The sequence below is a fragment of the Berghia stephanieae genome, chromosome 10, assembly GCF_034508935.2.
Source record: "Berghia stephanieae isolate SIO BIC M18660-M18661 chromosome 10, UCSD_Bste_1.3, whole genome shotgun sequence".
Taxonomy (NCBI): domain Eukaryota; kingdom Metazoa; phylum Mollusca; class Gastropoda; order Nudibranchia; family Aeolidiidae; genus Berghia; species Berghia stephanieae.
Window position 1 is genome coordinate 14,170,119 of NC_088369.1, and position 22,835 is coordinate 14,192,953.

Here is a 22,835-nt window from a genome sequence, read left to right on the forward strand (position 1 = left end):
TGATCTTCAAGATTTCAAACTCCAAGTCTGAGAAAGGCTTCAAGTCTCATGCAAGAAGCGTGTTTTCATCAACATCAATGACAACCTAAATTCAGTATCCTTATACCCATCCATAAATTGAGATTTTAGACATAAACTCAGGACAGTGGGATTTGACATAAAAAAAAAACCAGGAATGATCCCGGTTTTACTGGGATGGTTGGCAGGTCTGCATTTACTTACATTGTGTTTTGATCCACTCCCTGACTTTCTCCTTATTGACCACCATGGGTGGGGGAAGGTGTTTGTGGGATAACATTTCCTGAAGGAGAACAACACAAAAATAAATAAATAAATAAAACACAACATGACAGACAGGAACATGTAAATGCTGAAAAATAGAATAGTCTTAATGTGTGGAACTTTGCTTTTTACACCACTCTCAACAGCTTTAAAGTCAGCAGAGCAATCTATAAAATCTTCTGGTATTTTGATTTGAAATGGAGAGAAAACAAACTGAGATTTTAAAGAAAATGTCAGTGGTGAATCCAAAAATCAAAAGTCAATCGTAACAACTCTTTTCCAGTTAATTTGACTTCATACCATCAACAATTCAATCCATCGCAATATGATTATATCAATAAAATAAAAATAAATAAAAATTCCCTTTATTCATCCCAAAGGAGAAATTGGAAATTTTTCTCTAGGGTCTATTCCAAGGAAAGACTGGAATAACCCAGGCGTTAGCCGCAGTGAAGCGCCGTAAATTGAGCTAGGGCGAGGTTACTTGCTCAAGGCCACACAACGCAGGGGCGGATGATCAAACTCACTACCCTTCGAGTACGAAGCAAAGACCGTACCGCTGAGCCACGCTGCTCCCTTTAATGTCATTGATGGAAAAAACAGCAAAGTCTGACTTTTGGAGAGGCCTAAAAATAGCACAGACACTCTTCACGCCACTGAACCAACTCGAAAGCGAGTGCCAAGTTTGACTTCATACCATCAACAATTCAATCCATCCCAACACGACTATATCAATTAATGTCACTGATGGAAAAAACAGCAAAGTCTGACTTTTGGAGAGGCCTAAAAATAGCACAGACACTCTTCACGCCACTGAACCAACTCGAAAGCGAGTGCCAAGTTTGACTTCATACCATCAACAATTCAATCCATCGCAACACGACTATATCAATTAATGTCATTGATGGAAAAAACAGACAAGTCTGGCTTTTGGAGAGGCCTAAAAATAGCACTGACACTCTTCACGCCACTGAACCAACTCGAAAGCGAGTGCCAAGTTTGACTTCATACCATCAACAATTCAATCCATCGCAACACGACTATATCAATTAATGTCATTGATGGAAAAAACAGACAAGTCTGGCTTTTGGAGAGGCCTAAAAATAGCACTGACACTCTTCACGCCACTGAACCAACTCGAAAGCGAGTGCCAAGTTTGACTTCATACCATCAACAATTCAATCCATCGCAACACGACTATATCAATTAATGTCATTGATGGAAAAAAACAGCCAAGTCTGGCTTTTGGAGAGGCCTAAAAATAGCACAGACACTCTTCACGCCAGAGTCACTTAATCAACTCGAAAGCGAGTGCAAAGTTTGCACATCGATGGTGCTTTGCAGAACTGGAGGATGGTTGGCTTAAAAATAGCACAGTCAGAGCAAAGCCTTCTACCAAATATATTGGGAGGATTTATAGGTCTGAACAATCATTTAAATTTCTATACTACCAATGAACCCAAAGATGTAAATGAATAAATCAAAGCTTTTGGTGGAATTCTTGGATTGGTCTACAGACAGTATAATGAACAACTAACATAGAATCTATATTCTTTAATCTATATTAAATAAAATAAAATATCTATATTATATATTGGAAATTTTAATTTTTTTTTTATCTGTATTAATGCGAAAAAATAATAGATTTCCCAAAAGCCATATTTATATTGTCAATTTCAAATATTTTAGAATTAATGAGAATAGAGCAATTCAAATTGGTCACATGTACACACAAAACCTCTAAAATGTAACATATAAAAAAATGAATAAAGCGCATTTAAAAAGAGGAGAGAGAGAGAGAGAGAGAGAGAGAGAGAGAGAGAGAGAGAGAGAGAGAGAGAGAGAGAGAGAGAGAGAGAGAGAGAGAGAGAGAGAGAGAGAGATGAGAAGAGAGAGAGAGAGAGGAGAGAGAGAGGAAGAGAGAGAGAGAGGAGAGAGAGAGAGAGAGAGGAGAGAGAGAGAGAGAGAGAGAGAGAGAGAGAGAGAGAGGGGGGGGGGGTGGGGGAAGGGCAGAAATTTTCCATGCTTAGCATTTTGTCATTGTTTTGAAGCTATTCTTTTTTAATACACAGCTTATAGCAGTTCCGAGTCTTTCACTCCCTTATTTCAACCGCCTCTCAACCCCCCCCCTCTCCTTTCTCCCCTCCCCACTTCTATCTCTCCTTTCCCCCTTCCCCCATACTCTCGTATCAATAAGATACAATAAACAGATACCCTGATACCTTCATGGTGGCCTGTCTATCCGATGAGCTCCCCATTCGTCCCCAGGATCTTGGATTCAAGTTGGTCAGGAACGGAATTTTGGATCCAGATGAACTTGACCTTGATTCTTTACCTGGAAGGAAACAATTCCATGGGTCAACATAAGGCGAGTTCTTTCTTTGTACAGTCAGAAAGTGGTACAAAACATTTCAATTTATTGATTCTATACATCTAAATAAAACACTCACCATTTCTGCCCACCAGATCAATCATGTCAACACACAAAACTATGCATGCTTTTTGACGTCTGTAGTCTGTTAGCAATTGTGTATTAGTCCTTTTTAACACTTCGAAAAGACAGGATAAACTCCACATAAAACTTTCCATCTCGATTTTAACGTTAATAAAAAACAACGCTTTTTCATATTGATGCCCTGAGTTTAAGTAAAATACTCATCGAATCTACCTGCCAAATCAATGGTACCGACACACAAAACTATGGGTAACCTTCAATGTTTACCATTGAGATAATTTAGTGAAAACAAATCAACCAACTGGTGCTCTGAAACCAATGACAAAGAGCTGATGATGTCATCTTCATTCATTTTATACGAGAGATACAGAGTTGTCTTGTTTTTTTTTAAGGGTTTTACGGCCCTTGCAATACATTAAGGTCATATCAGCATCAATATAAAGGTAAGACAAACGGGAATTGGTTCAAATAGGAAACAGATGTAGATTCTAAGAGCACACTATCAAAGTAGGTACTTAATTTGAGATCACTTAAAAGTCTCATCCAGACACAAGCAGAGGTCCCCACGAAGAGGAATACACTCAAATGTTTACACATCATATATAATATATAAACAAAATAATACAGTGCATAACAGAGAGATGATTTACAAGACAAAAAAAATCATCTCCCAAAACTAACTATACATTTGACTCTCTCCCAGCCAATTTTTTTGTTTGTTTGTTGCTTTAGGTCTCTTCCAACACAATTGAGGTTATATGAGAGACCGCTGAAACAAAAAAACAAGCAATCTAACAAAAATAGTACAAATGTAAATCAAAATCATAACCTAAAGATATAAGCTAAATTATAAATAACCAAGAACAAACAGGCAGAAGATTTACAGAAAAAAAAAATCCCGTCAAAAATACAATCACAAACCAAAGAAGCAGGATAGGCTAGTAAAGAGAAGAAGAAACGACATCACTATTGGATCGTACACCCATGCGAACATCATAGGTATATGATTCAAGAGTGATGCTCCCATCCAACCACCCGCTTCTCCCAGCCAAGGTATCGGGCCAGGAGCAGGACAAAAGCAAGTAATCTCATTCCAAGACAAAGACAGAAAGCATGTTGGAAAACAGATGTAGGGGATAGAAAACAGTAAGTGCCTCCCTGCCCACTATGGGAGATACATAGTTAAGTCAGAGACAGATACATAGTTAAGTCAACAGGGCACAAGATACATTGTATTTAAACCTATTCCATTGCATGATAAAAGTGGCCCAATACATCACACAACTTGTATTATGTCATAATGAAATAGATGCTAAAAAAGTCAATCTAAAGTTGATAATGACAAGAAATGAAGCGAGTAGAAAAGTGTCAGAAAACAACAGAGAAAAAAAACAACAACTTTGCAACGATGAAGCAGCACAAGGCTCTTCCATCTGAAAGGGAGGTCACTCTGACATAATACCGTAATGAGACGAATGAGTCACATTTATTAAATTATTATTTTTTAGTTGGTTGTTTCGTTTCTTTCTGTAAAGTCTTTTGATTTGTTATCCTCATTTCTTTTATTTTCATCTTTGGCGTCTTGGAACTAACAATCTTCAAGAGTTCTCTTTGGTAATAAAACTTTTGCTGCAAATAAAGATAAATTAATATCACTCGTTAACTAGTCAGAAGTTCGTAAGCCAGAAACTTCCAGTGTAAGGTAATATTTCCCATTGACAGTTCTGATGTAATCCGGGAAAGAAAAAAAAAAAGTCAGAAAGAAAACTTCACAAATATCTATCGATTACAACGACACTCATATTATTAAAAAACAACTCTCAAACCTGGGACTTTAAGGAGGTTGTTTGGGGAAGTCCCAGGTTTGAGAGTTTTTGAGAAGAAGCGTCTTTTTAAATCAATCCATATTTGACGGATGAGTTTTCTGGCTAAAACAGTTTTAATGATTTTTATTTTTTTCAGATTACGGCAGAGTAAAATTCAGTGCGACCAAGTCAGTTGGTTAGTTTGAAGAAGTTTGTTTTTGTTTTAAGGGTTTTACGGCGCTTGCAACACATTAAGGTCATATCAGCGCCAGTAAAAAGAAAGAAAATGGGATAGTAAAAAGTTCTAGAATTACAATAAAGCATCCAAGACAATGGAAGACAAAGGGGAATTGGTTCAAATAAGAAACAGGTGTAGATTCCAAAAGCACACTATCAAAGTACTTAGAGATCACCAAAAGTCTCATCCAGACACAAGCACAGGTCCTCGTTAAGAGGAATACACTCAAATGTTTTATAAATCATAAACAATATAAAGAAACATAATGCAGTGCATAACAGAGAGATGATTTACAAGGAAAAAATTATCATCTCCCAAAACTCTAACTAAACATTTGACTGTTTCCCTCCCAGCCAGGGCCTGGGAAAAAAAACAAGTAATCTCATTCCAAGACAAAGAAAAGAGAGCACATTGGAAAACAGATATAGGTGGGTAGAAGAGACGGTAAGTACCTCCCTGCCCACTATGGGAGATAAGGAAAGTTTGAAGAAGATATTAAAACTTACTAGAGGAAGCCCCTTTGCCCCGGGTAGAGCTCCGGCCCAACAAGAGACCCATTCCCTTCGGAGTCGGTTCTGGTACAGTAGACAAGTCATCTGATTTACTTCCTTTTTTGGACGGACCACGCCTTGGTGGACGTTTCCTCTTCAATACATCACTTAATTTCCTGAGGAACAAACAAAACAAAAAAAACAAATGAACAATGCAAATATTTACTAATCGCCCTCTCCCCTCTCAAAAAAGAAAAAGAAAAAAAAAAAAGAAGTAAATTTGAAATAAAGACTACAAATTTAATGTGAATCTTGCAAATTAGATATTTCACAGTGCTTGCAAACATCTTGCCATATCAGCGGCAATCCAAATCCAAATGATAGAATTGTCCATAGACTATAGATCTAGAGATTGTCTGTAACAATAAGCTCTCTAGAAATGACTAAACTATAACAGAGGGAATAAATACAGATCCTAGGAGTGATACATCAGTTTTAAGTCTCTGAGACAAAGGGGAATATTAAAAGACAAATGGTGATTTTTTTGTTTGTTTGTTGCTTTAGGTCTCTTCCAACACAATTGAGGTTATATGAGACCGCTGAAACAAAAAAACAAGCAATCTAACAAAAATAGTACAAATGTCAATCAAAAGCATAACCTAAAGATATCATAAGCTAAATTATAAATAACCAAGAACAAACAGGCAGAGGATTTACAGGAAAAAAAATATCCCCTGTCAAAAATACAATCACAAACCAAAGAAGCAGGATAGGCTAGTAAAGAGAAGAAGAAACGACATCACTATCGGATCGTACACCCATGCGAACATCATGGTGAAGAGAGGTGCCAAATTAAAATGTTTAAAAATGATGAAAAAGAAAACCAAAAAATAGTGGTAAGATTTCAAACTAAACAATATTGATAAGGCATCATTCTCCATGCCCAATTTCCGGGCTTATCAAAACCTAGCGATCAAAAAGGTACCTTCAATTGTTACTGTCAGTTTTAATGCAATATTTACTGGGTTACCTTTGCCTCAATAAGTAGTGGTCTCTCAAACCCATAAGGCCCATGGAGCCAGAGTATATCCCATTTTCTATATAGGGAATGAGATTAGCGGAAGAGTAGCGTCCCTTGATTGGATAGTCTGTGACGTCACCGGCGGAAAAGCTATTAGAGAGAGAATGTCATGTTGGTTGTGCGCATGCGTCTCTCATTCTCGCGGAAGCCGTGAGGACGAGAGACGCATGTGCACAACCAACATGCCGTTCTCTCTCGAATAACTTTTCCGCCGGTGACGTCACAGACTATGGGTGACGTCCAATCAAGGGACGCTACTCTTCCGCTAATCTCATTCCCTACAGCTAAATGGACAATAGCAATTGTTGCTTCATTTTGGATAGGACACTAGCTAATCTAATGTAAAGTACTTTCCAACAGATCTAGAAAAACAAGCTACCCATTCCCTTTGTGAAGTGAGTGCTCTACCAACTGAGCTTTCAGAACCCTCGGCTCATGAGGCTTACATTATAAACGGCTACTTCAAAGAAAACTCCATGTACTTACATATGGGCAGAGGAGGCACACGGCTCCTCTATCTGAGGGGAGGCCACTCCAGAGGCCAAAAGACCAATGCTTTGACCGTGGCTCTCACTCCCGTCTATTGTGTCCGAGGCCACGACCTCCGACCTAGCCAGACTCCTGGTGGCAATGGTGGATGATGGGATAGCGCCAGCGGCCGTGGTGGGGGTGGTGGAGATGGACGGGTGTGGTGGTGGGGGTTGTTGGTGATGGTGGTGGTGGTGGGGGTCCATGGAGGTGACTGTGGAAGGGGTTGTCAGGGAGGGGCTGGGGGAAGCAGCAGCACTGCTACTGGACTTTGTGGGTGAATCACAGGTGATTTCCTGGCTGGCTAGCTTTTGGACTTGATGGGTAACGCCTGAAGAAAGGAAGGATTTGTATTGGTGGAAATAACTCGCCTCAATTCGAAGCCAAATCCTAGTTAATAAATCATACTAATCATACACTTTTTCAAAAAAGATTTTTTTTCTCTCTCAAGACTTTAAAAAAATAAAAATAAAAACATCCTATAATGTAATGATTGCCAAATCATCCAATAAAAACAAAATATTATCATAAAATGAATAATTATCAAAATCTTGTCCTAACATCCTTAAACAAAAAGGGAAAACCCCTGGGAACAGACAGAAGTTGGCAGTCCTTTACATGAATTTTTTTGTTTTGTTTTTATGTTTTTAAGGGTTTTACGGCACTTGCAACACATTTAGGTTATATCAGCGCCAGTAAAAAGGAAGAAAATGGGATAGTAAAAAGTTCTAAAATTACAATTAAAGCATCCAAGAGAAAGTAAGACAAAGGGGAACTGGGAACAAATAGGAATCAGATGTAGATTCCAAGAGCAAACCACCAATGTACTTAGTTTGAGATCACCAATAAGTCTCATCTGGACACAAGCACGGCCTCCACTAAGAGGAATACACTCAAATGCTTACATTATAAATTATAACAAATATAATAATACATAACAGAGAGATGATTTACAAGGAAAAAAATATCATCTCCCAAAACAATAACTATGCATTTGACTGTTTCCCTCCCAGCCAGGGCCAGGACAAAACCAAGCATTCCAAGACAAAGACAGAATGCAAGTTGGAAAACAGATATAGGGGGATAGAAGAGACAATAAGTACCTCCCTGTCCACTATGGGAGATAAATTTTTTTTTAACACCCAATTCCATCAATAAACTATTGACCAGCAGGATCCCATTTTATGACGTACATGACAGTAGGATGAAAATGTAGTAGTTCCACCATCAGAATCATAGGGATCACCCCAGTACAGTTGTAAATGCTTACTACCCTTTGGATCTGACACGAGTCTATTACAATATCCTAATTCCGCTGGTCTGGTATTACCCAGCTACCAAATCATAGCTAGATGAATAGGTAGTCTGTAAAAAATCTTGATTTCATCACCCGGGTTCAACATTGGTCATTGGTCCCTTTGCTTCTGAGGAGAGTGTTCTATCACTAAGCTATAACCAATAACAACCGTAAGTATTACAATAATGGATTACTAATCTTATTATTAATAGGGGACCAAGTGGTTAAGGCATAGCACTGTGACCCGGAAGGTCCCGGGTTCGAGCCCCGCTTCAGGCACTTTCTTTTTTTTTTCCTTGGGCAAGATTATTAACCCAAATTTTGCTCACTTGGACAACATGGGTAATTCCTGTTGACATCAGACATCCTGTTTGACGAATTATCAATATTCTTCGTGGAATGCCTAGGCGACGATATCTTATGATGCCGTGGCGGAAGGGCATAATATTTTTAAAATTAATCTTATTGGTTAAAAAAAAAAAAAAAAAAAAAATTGGAATAAAAACACAGTTGCCAACTTCAATGCAAGACAAAGTTTAAGATAGCTTTCAATAAGAGTAAGATGTTTTTTTAAAAAAAAAGTTTATACTTTGAAAATGGAACTCTTCAGACATCTTAATTTCAGCCATAGGGTCATTTTGGGAATAACTAACTCATGAAGTAATGCAAACAAACCAATTAAACCTATCAGACAACTGTTGTTAAAATGGTGGATGAGAACAGAATTAAAAAAAAGACTTTTTACATTAAAATGTTGAGATTTTACTCTCATAAAAAGATGTGCAATCTGAGAGAAAAGAGCATACAATCTTACAAAGGTGGAAAAAAGCATATTTGTATCCTTTTCACCATAGGCCTACAGATGGTAGCCCTGAATAAAATCTCATTTTTTCTCTTCTCGCTATCAAATGTTTCACATTTCTCAATTACCTTCTCTTCTGAAATAAATGCTGAAGACTTGTGGCAATTTCTGCATGAGGATGTTTGCCATCTGGACAGCTCCTACCACAACTTTCAGGTCTGGAGCTCCCAACATGCCAGCTATGTGACTGAAAAAAAGTTTTTAAAAAAATTTTTAAACAGATTTTCCCTTAAATTTAATATATTCTGTCCCCATACCAACAACGGTCCCAATAGCTCAGTTGGTAGAGCACTTGCTTTACATGCAAAAGGACACAGATCGATCCCAGGTGAAGATGAGATTTTTTTCAGATCCCCCCTGTCCACCCATCAGTGATTGGGTAGCTGGTTCTGTTAGATCTGACAGAAAGTACTTTACTATAGACTAGTGTCCTTTCCAAAGGGTAGCAAACAATTGCTATTGTCCGTTTCATGCATGTATAAATAATTCTCAAGCAAACTAGCACACAGCTTTGTTTGTTTTTTTAAAGGGTTTTAGAGCGCTTTCGACACTTTTAGGTCATTACAGTGCCAGTAAAAAGGAAAAAAATGGGATAGTAAAAAAAATTATAGATTTATAATTGAAAGCACATGAGAAGTAAGACAAAGGAGACTAGACTGGTTCAAATAGGGAGCAGATGTAGATTCCAAGAGCAAGCTATCAGTAGTCTTAGTTTGAGATCACCTAAAAGTCTCATCCAGACACATGCACAGAATCCCACTAAGAGGAACACTCTCAAATGTTTACAAATCACAATATATTCAAACCAACAAATATAACAGTTTATAACAGAGATATGATTCATAAGGAAAAAAAATCTCCCAAAAAAAAAAAACATACATCATTTGACTGTTTCCCTCTCAGCCAAGGACTCCGACAAGGACCAGGACAAAACCATGTAATCCTATTCCAAGACAGAGCAACTCAGGAAACAGATATAGAGGGATAAGACCATTCCTTTCCCCTACCCTCAACACCTTCTTTAATGGTCAAAGACATACCTGGAGACGGGCTGGTTGACCAACACCTGTCTAAGCAGGTCTGGTCCAGCATAGTAGATCATCCTCAGAATAGTCTGAAGGCACTTGTGTCGGATGTTGGGTCCAGCCTGTGTTTGGAGAGACATCAGTTACAAATGAGAAGGGTTAGCACACAAATAAAAATAAAATAATAATAATAATAATAATAATAATAATAATAATAATAATAATAATAATAATAATAATAATAATAATAATAATAATAATAATAATATCGTGGACACTAAACTGTGCGGCTATGTGGTCTAGTGGTATGACACTCGCTTTCGGATCGGAAGGTCCTGGGTTCGAGCCTCGCGCTCGGCGCATAGCTGAGTCCTTGGAAAAGACTCTTTACTCACATTCTCTCACCGTATTCAGGTGTAAAATGAGTGCCTGGCCGTTAACAGTAACAGCGTTGTCTTTGTCCGAAAAATTATAATATCGCCTAACAGGCGTCATGTCCCGTCCTACATGTTCAATGTTGCTGTTGACCAGGGACCCCTTGTAAAGCACTTTGAGCACGTTTAGTGGATATTGCGCTATATAAAGCTCAATTATTTTTTTAACTGCTAGAAGCTGTAGACTATAAAATGTAATGTACAAAAATAAGTACAACAGCTTCAAAAAAGAATAAAATATTAACCACAGAAAGTTTCGGGCTCAAAACCTTTCTGTTTTATTGTTTTTTAAGTTTTACGGAGCTTGAGACACATTAAGGTAATTTCAGCACTAGTAAAAAGGAACAAAATGGGCTAATAAAAAAAATAAATCTAGATTTACATTTGAAAGCACGCAAGAAGGGAATGGTTTGTATAGGGAACAGATGTAGAGTTCAAGAGCATACACTATCATTGTGCATAGTTTGAAATGATCTAAAAGTCTCATCCAGCCATATACACAGGACCCTACTAAGAGTAATACACTCAAATGCTATCATTATACATTTTTTTTGTTTGTTTGTTGCTTTAGGTCTCTTCCAACACAATTGAGGTTATATGAGAGACCGCTGAAACAAAAAAACAAGCAATCTAACACTAACAAAAATAGTACAAATGTAAATCAAAATCATAACCTAAAGATATCATAAGCTAAATATAAATAACCAAGAACAAACAGGCAGAAGATTTACAGAAAAAAAATATCCCCTGTCAAAAAAAACAATCACAAACCAAAGAAGCAGGATAGGCTAGTAAAGAGAAGAAGAAACGACATCACTATCGGATCGTACACCCATGCGAACATCATAGGTATACGATTCAAGGGTGATGCTTATACATTCAAAGCAGCAAATATAACAATGCATAAGAGAGAGATGATTTTCCTGGAAAAAAAAAATATCATCTCCCAAAACTTTACATTTGACAGTTTTCCTCTCGACCTAGGACCTCAACAAAAATTATGACAAAACCAAGCAAATCTCATTCCAAGACAAAGAGAGAGAAATCAAGTTGGAAAACAGATATAGGAGTAAAGAGGACACAGTAAGTGACCTGTCTGCCATCTATGGGAGGTCAGGAACCCCACCCAGAATCCTCTTCTTCATTCAATAACGAAAACAATTAAAAAATTAATAAACAGTAGAAAATTTCACACAAAACTTTTCCACATATTCATTTTACAACTGAGTAGTTTGGAGTGAAAAAGTAAGTAAAATTCTCTCTCCCCCCCCCCCCCCCCCCCCCCCCCCCCACTCCCCGGAAGGACAAATTTGCCCTGCCTACAGAGAGAGACTCATACCCAGAACCTGCGGGTGACTAGCTGAGTATCATACAGTAAGACCATAAAGCCACTTGATAAATTACCTTTTTACCATGTAAAAAACATTTTTATGAAAATAATTCGTCCAAATTTATTTAAATAATTTTGGTTCTTAAAAATAAAAAAAATACATAAAACAAATAGTAACCATTTATAAAACAAAACCTGAAAATTCTAAAATTTTACTTTAAGGAGATAAAAATTGTAGTTGCTATAGTTAACTTTAAAAATCAACAATTAATTCACCATCACAAGAATTAAATAATACTTCAAAATCCTTAAAATGGTGTAATCTGGCATCAACTTTCATTTTCAAACAGTTTCAATGACATTTAAGTTTTGAAATGAGCAACTGATGTAATGCCTTTCGCTCTCACGAAGATCGTCGCCTTGGTTCCATATTCCTGTGTGAGTGTCTCCAATATTCGTCCTGTAGTTCCAGATTTCAAGTCCTCCGTATGAGACTACTGGCAAATCTAATTCAGATTTTTGTAAATAGTAGGCAGGTCTGTAAAAGCCAAATGCACTCACAGAGGAGCTGTAGACTTCATAGAGCACAGCAAACAAAGTCTGGATGAAGGTAGAAGCCAGTTCTTTGTCTTCTTTGAGAATCTCAGCACGGGAATCGCACTGCTCTACATTGGGGTCTGGCAGTTGAACTAGGAAGTATTAGATATAAATAAATAAATATATTTTTAAAAATCTAAATATATGAGATTATTTATAGCCCATTGTCCGCTTTATGTGTCCAATGGGCTTTTCAAGGGGTCCCAAACCAACTGCAACACTGAACACATAGTATACGACATGTAGCCTGTAAGGCAATTTATGAATTTGTATTTGGGCAGATACAATGATCAGGGGGTGAGAATGACTGGTCATAAAAAAAAAGAGGAAATTTTTCAGCGCGTAAATCAAGACCAATCCATGAAGAGGATAACCTATAAATTTGAATTTCATTAAGATTTACTGAGATGCAATCCAAAATAATGTGTCTCGCAGCAATTTCTGATACCACTTGGAGGAATTTTATGTATAAGGATTAAAATGTCAGTAAAGAGAATTTTAAAAGTATTCAACTTTGCGCTGCCTAAAGGAGGATTAAGATCTTTGACTAAAATCACAAGCTGAGTTTTAATATTGCAATATTGGACTACAGAGCTGTGACAGATAGGTGTAAGGAATGTCATTAAAAAATTTCTTCATAAAGCAATCTATCCAGAATTGCAGAAAAGGCTTATACAGGGTGTCCAGCAAATAGTGAAAGTATGAATAATATATTGGAACAATTAAGGTATATTCCATGTTTACATGCAAAAATGGGTTTCTGTTTAATTTTTAAAAAAATAAAAAACGAATTAAAAATGTCAATATTAAAAAAAATAAATCTAATAATAATAATAATAATAATAATAATAATAATAAATAATAATAATAATAATAATAATAATAATAATAATAATAATAATAATCTTTATTGTCCAAATTAAAGGCAATTCATGTGAGGTAAACAATGCTCAGTTTGGTTCATGGTATGAACATCAACACGTTTACATTACAGACACAGCCCTATACGAACATACACGCTTGCACATTGTTTTACACAGGTATACAAAAGAAATGAGCGTACATACATATTTATATATCAAATGTGTATATGATTTCCAGTTTTATCTGTATGAATTCTCACTTTTTAATGCAATAAGGATTGAAGTTGTCCAATCTCAAGAAAAGCCCTAATTTCACACTTTCCTCTAAAACTTTGATTTAAACCTGAAAAATCTGAATGTGCCACCCCCCCCCCCCCCCCCTCTCCCCTCAAACAAAAAAAACTCAAAGAAAACATGCTGTTTATACCGATTAAATCTGTTTAAGTCACAAGACTGTAGAGCCTATTTCCAAGGTCATATGGCAATCCAATCCAATCTAAGAGACTTTGTATTCATACCTTGTTGTCCCTGTGAAGCAGAATTGGTACCACCACTAGAAGCACCACTTGGAACACCAGTAACACCACTACTGGCAGCTCCACCTGCACCACCGACATTGGCCATCAGACTGTTCGTCTTCCTGACAACTGGCCTGGCGGTTCCCGTGTCTTCGTTGATCTGTTGCATGGAGTTAAGGTCAAGGACATATGACCTCCCCATGGTGGACAGATTCACTTCCTCTTCTCCAGCCTGGTAGGCAGCCTGCAAAAATGGATAGCATAGCAAGGGGTTGACAATGTGTGGGCATGAATCAGAATGAGAACACTATCACAAGCCCTCAAATATCCTGGATTGTCAAAAGCTACCAAAAAAAATAGGAGAAAACTAAATTTTTTTTGTAAATCAAAATTTACAAATTTATAAAGTGATATTAAACGTTTTTTTGTTTTGTATTTTTTAAAAAAGGATTATCTCTATCTCTAAATTTTGATAAATTGAGAATTATTTCCCTTAGAATCTCTCTTTGGAAGATAACTATTTCCTTGTGATTAAGCCTAAAATTGATAGTTACTTAAATAAATTCTTAAGTCAATGTTAAGTTTAAATTTCAATTTAAATCCTAAAATGAAAAAATCCGGAATTGAAAATTTGAATAAACGATTTTATTTTTAAAAAATCCTAAATATATATTTATTTTCCTCATATCTTTTACAAAAACCACCGCTATTACACTCTAGAATTTCAGTGACAAGTCGTTGACCTCAAAGAATCTCTGAGGCCACAGAAAAACACTGATATCCATACACATCAATGTGATTTTCTCAGACAGGTTTTTGAGTAGTAATAGTACAACTGTTTTGTGTTACCTATTGCATGTGTAGTGCCTTAAAGCACTTTATGGATCCTGTGTGTTGTATAAATCATTATATATTACATATCTGTGGTCCTTTAATTTGGCTCTGGAACTCGTTATTTGGGTTCACTATCAAAGCATGAACGACTATCATAGCTGCCAGTGGGAAATTTGAAAAAAGAGGAGGGGGGAAAACTTCCTACAAATCGGGGGAAAAACGAAGAAATTTACATAAAACATGAGTTTTGCCTCTATTCAAAATGAAAAATATTTCACATATGTCCATCAAGTCAACAGAGCACTAAAAGTCAGTAAAAATATGAGAAAAGAGTCTCTCAACTACGCCACAGAAAAGTGCAAATAGGTATTTTTTAGAGGCATTATGTGCATCATGGAAAGGATCACCATAAAAAATATCCAAAAGACGAGGAGCCAGTTTACTGGATTATCGAAAAAATAGCGCGGAAAATAAAAATAGCGAACTCTGCTAATTAGCGGACATCTGGCAATGCTTTCTATCCACTTGGCCAAATGATAAGCAGTTTAGTTGCATTTCTTCATACTTTTCTTCTATCCCAGCCGAATCCTTGCAAATTTAATGACTGAATGATGATGGCAATAATGATTATAATGATGCAAATGATGATGATAATATGATATTATGATGATGATGATGATGATGAGAATGATGACAAAAAAGACATTGATGATGAGGTCACCTCTACAATCTTGTTGTCGATGGGTGCGTACATGTGCCAGAGACCCCTGTCATCTTGCCATTGCCAGAAGGCACAGTCCTGGCAAATTCCTCCACCTTTCCTCAGTAGAGAATTCACTGAAAATATCCCATCTGTCGGCAGACGTGGTAACAGCTCACTGAAATCGACAAAAAATGATATCCAGTTCAAGGTAGTTCTTAACAGGCGTAAGGCTCAAGAGAGCCTGAATTTATTCCAGTATCAGAAGCCAGGAACCCCACACAGGTGGTAGAAGTAGTATAAGTAGTAGTAGTATAGTAGTAGTAGCAGTAAAAATGGTAGTGGCAGTAGTAGTAGTAGTTGTAGTAATTGTAATCATAGAAGTAGTGTTAGTAGATAAAGCCTTGTCATTTTTTGTAATCGCAATTCAGTCTTCTCAGACTTAATTTTTCAATGAACTTTTCAAAATTCTTTTGAAATTCTAGTTCTTTGAATCAACTATTTTACGACCATAGATGCAAATTTATGACCATCTACAACCTTTAGGACCAAGACGTCAAATTTATGACCTCGCTGGACACCCTGAGCATGGTCAGTGAGTGAAGGGGTGAGAGTTCTCTCAAAAATTCTGCCTGGCTTTTTGGCAGTCTAATACTGTAAGAGCGCTAATAGAACACAAGACACTATATCGAATGGAAACTCATTTACATTTTGCTGTCCAGAGGGGAATAATAAGTGCAGTATTGTTGAAATAATCGACCATGATAAAATGTACAGCATAAAATGCATTTAAAAAAAAATATTTTAAAAATAAATGAATATAACAGCTTAAAAAAAAAAAACCAAAAAAAAAGCACTGAAGGTTAAGAAGTTTCAGGCTCAAAACCCTTCTTCAGCCAACAACAAATGAAAAAAAAACACAATGAAAAAAAAGTCAAAGTCAACAAATCAAAAAATGTAATTGAAAAGAACCAAAGCTTACCCAATCAGACTGACAATTTCGTACAGTTCCTGTGGAGTCCTCGATACAAGCTGTGGAGTAAACAAGTTTGGTATCATCATAAACATTTTGGGATTGGATGACGTTTGGTTGTTTGTTTGTTTTTAAGGGTTTTACAGCGCTTGCAACACATTTAGGTCATATCAGTGCCAGTAAAAAGGAAGAAAATGGGATAGTCAAAAGTTCTAGAATTACAATTAAAGCACAAAGGAAAAGTTAAGACAAAGGGGAAGTGGTTCAAATAGGAAACAGATGTAGATTCCAAGAGCACACTATCAAAAAACTTAGTTTGAGATCACCTAAAAGTCTCATCCAGACACAAGCACAGGTCCCTACTAAGAGGAATACACTCAAATGTTTACAAATCATATATAATATTTTAACAAAACATAATACAGTGAATAACAGAGAGATGATTTACAAGACAAAAAATATCATCTCCCATATCATAGTTTCTCCCAAAACTCTACCTATACATTTGACGGTTTCCTTCCCAGCCAGGAAGATTTCGCGAGCAATCCACCTAAGTGCCTTTTTTGACATTGCCTAAAAATCCTATCCAGGCAAAAACAAAGGATCATGCACTCAGATGTTTACAAAGTCCACAATATACTCAGAACTAATAGATATAAAAGTACATAACTGTGAGTTGATTTACAAGTAAAAATAAATCATCCTCTAAAATTAACAATATTTCCTGCAAAGTTTGAGATCACCTAAAAGTCTCATCCAGACCCAACCACAGGATCTCACTAATAGGAACACACTCAAATGCTTACATTATTTATTCAAATCAACAAAAATAACAAAACATAACAGAGAGATGATTTACAATTTTTATTTTTGATGAATTTGTAAGAACGTAGTTGCTGTCTGCAAATTTTCTGTATTACAAGGGATGCAGAGTAGTATGATTTCCATACTTACAATCACGAGAACATTTTAAAAGTTTTTAGAAAGTTAACAGCACTGGTAGAATAAGCCATAACACTATGCCATCATTACACCAATAAAAATGTATCTTACTTCAAAACAACCATCGCCACTTTCAGCAGAGCCTGTCAACAGATACCTCAGGGTTTCAGCTATTTCTGAAATTTAATAAAAGTAAAAATTTACCATTCTGTTTTGAAGAGTTGTGACACTTTATGGTATTATTAGCACCAGGAAAATGAAAGGTGATGGGATAAAAGAACATATGTCTAAAATTTATAAGTGTCTGCAGATTTTTTTAACACAATACAAAGCAAAAGTAAGTCAGTAGTAATTTATATCTAGGCAGGATATTCTTAATTTTTTTTCCCAGGACGATGGAAGAAAAAAAGATCCCCACCAAAAAAGGATACTTCAAAATAGCTACAGTGAAACCATTTGAGGCAAAACAATACAAAACAAATATTTTGGGTAAAACCTTTTATTTACACAGGAATGAAATTTTTAAAAAAAATATATAAATAAATTTTTAAAAAGGAAGAAAGAAAGAAAAAGAAGAAAGAAAAAGAAAAAAGAAAGAAAAAGAAAAACAAATGCATTCTCTGAAAATATGAGGGTTAAAAATTTTTCTTTTTTTTCTTTTTGCATGGATGACAAATGATTTTTGAAAAAACATAGAGGAATTGATTCATATAGGGAACAAGTGTAGATTCCAAGAATGCACCATCGATGTACTTAGTTTGAAATCACCTAAAAGTCTCATCCAGACATAAGCACAGGATCACACTAAGAGGAATGCACTCTATAACAGAGAGATGATTTATAAGGAAAAAAAATATAATCTCCCAAATCTAATACTTAATATTTGACTGTTTCCCGCTCAGCTGAGGACTTCAGCAAGGGGCATGACAATACCGAGTAATCCCATTCCAAGACAAAGACAGAAAGCAACTCGGAAAACATAAGAGGATAGAAGTCATAGAAAGTATCCTTCTGCCCATCATAGGAGGTCAAAGGACCCCATCCAGCCACTCCAATGAGAACAACGAACCGGCTGAGAGCAGTGACATATATTGTAAAACTGCTGGTGCAAAATAGATGCCTAACAAGCCAGTTGCAATCTATTTGATGATGGAATTTGGTTGCATTTGGGATTATAAGGGGACTAAATGAAGCATGGTAAAGCCCACTGAGCATGGGGTATCTGTGGAAATGCATTACATAGAAATAATTGTGAATTTCTTTTTTCACAAGACATAAATAAATTATAACTCAAATCAAACATACATATTAGAGATGCTCTTCGAGAAAAAAAAAAATCATTGATGTAATATTTGGATGCCTGCATTGCATTATAATTTCTTTTCAAATAGAACAAAAAGGTTTTAAGTTCTTACTTTGTTTGAGTAGAATGACAGCCAGATCGGGACAGTTGGAACACATGACCACCAACATACGGATGACAGTGATGAACACGCTGGTGTTGATGACAGGGGGACTCATCATTAACTGGAGGGATAAAAGACAAGAGTCAAATATGTCAGGGACATTCCGATAGAAGATTCAAATCTGAAGACATGGATATGGAACAGTGTCTGACAAACTTACTGACTACCCTTTATGCCGGCCGGCATGTAGCCCTTTGGGCTCTCCCACAGCTGAGGCCAATATCTTAGGTTCGGCCACTATTGCAAGTATTTCTCAGACGCAAGCTCTTTCTTACCCCCTCAGGTGTCCAGACAAAGCAGTAAGGAAAAAACAAAAAAAAATCATCCCCCTCCCCCCCAAAAAAAATCAACCTGCCTGGACTGAATGGTAATCAGGAGGTCTAAGGTTTGATCCCAAGTCATCATTTCTTGGCATAATTTTATCCTCGTAATTTTCTTTCTGGCACTGTTTTAATATATCCCTTTCACATGTCTATCTTATACCAGAGTCTGCTCCCAACTTTTTCACTTTAATAATAAAAAAACAAAGAAGACCAAAATACAATACCTATGTACATGTTGGCACAAGACAATGACAACCTCTCAATTTGCCCCTGTATGATTATGAGCCCCAAACTGGGTTGAAACAGATTCAATAGTCATTTAAATTAGAATCTATAGCGCATATCTAAAAGTCTCCAATTAAAATCCTCCTTCATAGTCAATCCCCAGCCATCAAAATCCTTCCTTGGTCCTGGTGGTAACTGCCAGATCATTTGTAACCCATCAGATCAATCTGGTATCATGTCGGGATGTTACCCAAATGATACAGAAAATGACATAATCAGTCGGATGGTGAAAAGGTTTGAACTGAAATATTGCCAAGTTTAGTTAGAAGGTCAATTTTAATCCAAAATGAGTTCTTGTCATAAATGATTAAATCAACCCTTTTTGTACATCTTCAGGGAAATATCAAAGCTTAATTTCACTTCTAAATATTTTTAACAGCTAGTCGAGTTGGAAAAGTATGAAATTTGAAAAAAGTTGCTGGATACCTTTCCCATACATCTGACCATAACTTCATGAAAAATTACCAGATTTACATCAAATAAATCTTTCAGAAAACCCAAAAAATGCAAATCCAAAATTTTCACTTTCCAACCAATTATATCATGCACTGACACAAATGCCAAGGGATGAACTTCAAATTTAAAATCATCAGATTATAATATATTAAAACAAATACTTCTATGAGGAACTCAACAGCAGCCTACTTGAAATTTTTTAAAAATCGTAGCTCCAAGGAAAGAAAAAGAAAAAGTCACTATAAAGTTAACTTTGCAGAATAATAATTTGCCCTTATCATTATCCAAAAATGCTCCACAGTCCTCAAAAATAGGTTCCAAGGTATTAAACTTTCCTTTTAGACAAGATTTATTGAGTCAAAGACGTGTATGCAGTTCTGTAGACAGAGCGAAAACTTCGTAATTTTACGAATTTTTCGTAGAACTGGGCAGGACTGGGAACTTAAAGGCCTCTCAGCAACAAAACAAATAAAAGCTTAACCCAACTCATATTATTTTATTATAAAATTCATATTTTATGCTGCATTTTAAATGTTCACAGTTTTTCAAATAGCACCACATAAATGACTTGACTTTTTTTTTAAAAATTGAAAAAGAAAGGATATGCAATCTTAAAGTATAAATACCACAATTTAATCACAAACTGTATTTGTAGTGTCAGCTACATCATTTTCCCATCATTTACACGTTTATAATAATTCTGCTATTGACCATATGTAAGAGTGAATTTTATAATGAATATTGCATGTCATGTCTAGTGTACGCCTAGAGCTATATTGTATGGGACACATACTATACAAATTATTATCATTACCAGTATTATTACTATTATCATTAGTATTATTACTGTCATTTTGATTATTATTATTATTTATGTCATCATTATTGTTACTATTATCATTATAATTGGATTCAGAAGTCTGATGTCATGCCGCCAGGCAACGGTGGCCATCTTGGTTCTAAACAAAGAAAATAATTACTTTTTATTCTTCATGCTGGCTAGAACTTTTCATATGCCTTGTGATCAGAATGTGTAAAAGTCAAAACGTGATCAAATTTTTATTTTTTTCCCCTCTGAATACGCTTTTATGCTCGCCGGGGAAATATTTCATACGGGCGTCCGCCATTGTTCCGATAGTTTAGAGCCAGTGTTACGAGGTTACCATGCGTCATTAGGAAGGAAGTGACGTTACGACTGTTGAAGAGCATTGTTATTATCATTATTATCTCAATCAATCAAACAAAATACCATATGAGACTATTGGTGAGATTTCTTCATGAATATATCATTTAAAATATTTTTTAAAAGAAAAGCATCCAAGGTGTTCCTTACCAGTTGTTGGATGTTGGTCAGCAGGTCATGTACGGCTATCTCCTTCAGCAGACGTTGATCACATTGGAAGTTGTCCACAAGACGGGCAAAACACAGACACACACTTTCTACGGACTTGCTGTCCTGAAAAAGTAACAATGGATAATGAATGAATAGCAAGAAGGCATGCAACGCGTGTCTTGCTTCAAGAGGTGTTACGGTGCTTGCCACACTATTAGGTCATTTCAGTGATAGTAAAAAGGAAGATGGTGGAGAAAAAGATGTAGATTAGAAGCGAAAAGCACCACAAAAGAAATAAAAGCTTTAAGAGGTGTTACGGTGCTTGCCACACTATTAGGTCATTTCAGTGATAGTAAAAAGGAAGATGATGGAGGAAAAGATGTAGATTAGAAGTGAAAAGCACCACAAAAGAAATAAAAGCTTTAAGAGGTGTTACGGTGCTTGCCACACTATTAGGTCATTTCAGTGATAGTAAAAAGGAAGATGATGGAGATAAAGATGTAGATTAGAAGTGAAAAGCACCACAAAAGAAATAAAAGCTTTAAGAGGTGTTACGGTGCTTGCAACACTATAAGGTCATTTCAGTGTTAGTAAAAAGGAAGATGGTGGAGAAAAAGATGTAGATTAGAAGCGAAAAGCACCACAAAAGAAATAAAAGCTTTAAGAGGTGTTACGTGCTGCCACACTATTAGGTCATTTCAGTGATAGTAAAAAGGAAGATGATGGAGATAAAGATGTAGATTAGAAGTGAAAAAGCACCACAAAAGAAAAAAAGCAAGACAAGCAATCCACTGATTTGCCTATTTGACATTAACTAAAAGTCCCATCCAGGCACAAGAAAAGGATCCCGCTATGAAGGATACACTCAAATTTTACAAAGTATGATATAAAAAAAACCCCAAAAACTAGAACTTTTATATAGTGCAATATCCACTACATGTGCTAAAAGGGTCCCTGACAAACAGCAACAAGTAACATGTAGAATGAGACATGACGCCTGTTGGGCGATATTACAATTTTTCTGACAGTGCTGTTGAGACAGGTACTCATTTTACACCTTAGTACGGAGAGAGACAGTGAGTAAAGAGTCTTTTCCAAGGACTCAACTGTGCGCTAAGCGAGGCTCGAACCCAGGACCTTCCGATCCGAAAGAGAGTTTCATACCACAAGACCACATAGCCGCACATATATTCAAAACAAATGATTGTAATAGTATATAACAGACGATTTACTTTTTAACCATCTTTATATGGTATATCTTGGCCAAGGTAAAATAAAATGATCCCATTCTAGAATAAGGATACAAGAATAAGGAATAAAGACAGGTGGTAAGGGTAGATGATATAGAAGGGGATAGAAGAGGTAGCTGGACTGTGGACAGATGAGGAATCCATCAGAGGCGGATACTTAGCGTTCCCATGACCTATGGGGAATTCAATCCACCACAATGTCCAAAGAGAAAAAAACACACATGTAGATTCTGAGAGCAAACTATCAGTGGTAAGGTTAAATGATGTAGACAGAGATAAAAGAGGTAGCTGGGCTGTGGACAGATGAGGAATCCATCAGAGGTGGATACTTAGCGTTCCCATGCCCTATGGGGAATTCAATCCACCACAATGTCCAAAGAGAAAAAAACACACATGTAGATTCTGAGAGCAAACTATCAGTGGTAAGGTTAAATGATATAGATGGAGATAAAAGAGGTAGCTGGGCT

General features: G+C 36.3%; 1 protein-coding gene across 4 annotated transcripts in view; it reads right to left on the reverse strand.

Moving 5' to 3' along the window:
* Positions 1 to 22,835, reverse strand: part of LOC144980692 (E3 ubiquitin-protein ligase TRIP12-like) — a 77,754-nt gene that overhangs the window by 27,074 nt on the left and 27,845 nt on the right. For all 4 annotated transcript variants that reach the window (XM_078928375.1, XM_078928374.1, XM_078928373.1 and 1 more), the window contains exons 12-24: positions 21,119 to 21,241; positions 18,671 to 18,782; positions 17,367 to 17,431; positions 16,323 to 16,372; positions 15,362 to 15,518; positions 13,807 to 14,050; positions 12,390 to 12,517; positions 10,080 to 10,186; positions 9,108 to 9,226; positions 6,839 to 7,211; positions 5,287 to 5,447; positions 2,505 to 2,617; positions 223 to 301 (exon numbers count right to left, since the gene is read on the reverse strand). In XM_078928375.1, coding sequence (XP_078784501.1) covers positions 223 to 301; positions 2,505 to 2,617; positions 5,287 to 5,447; positions 6,839 to 7,211; positions 9,108 to 9,226; positions 10,080 to 10,186; positions 12,390 to 12,517; positions 13,807 to 14,050; positions 15,362 to 15,518; positions 16,323 to 16,372; positions 17,367 to 17,431; positions 18,671 to 18,782; positions 21,119 to 21,241 — 1,831 coding nt within the window. The remainder of the gene's footprint in view (positions 1 to 222; positions 302 to 2,504; positions 2,618 to 5,286; positions 5,448 to 6,838; positions 7,212 to 9,107; positions 9,227 to 10,079; positions 10,187 to 12,389; positions 12,518 to 13,806; positions 14,051 to 15,361; positions 15,519 to 16,322; positions 16,373 to 17,366; positions 17,432 to 18,670; positions 18,783 to 21,118; positions 21,242 to 22,835) is intronic.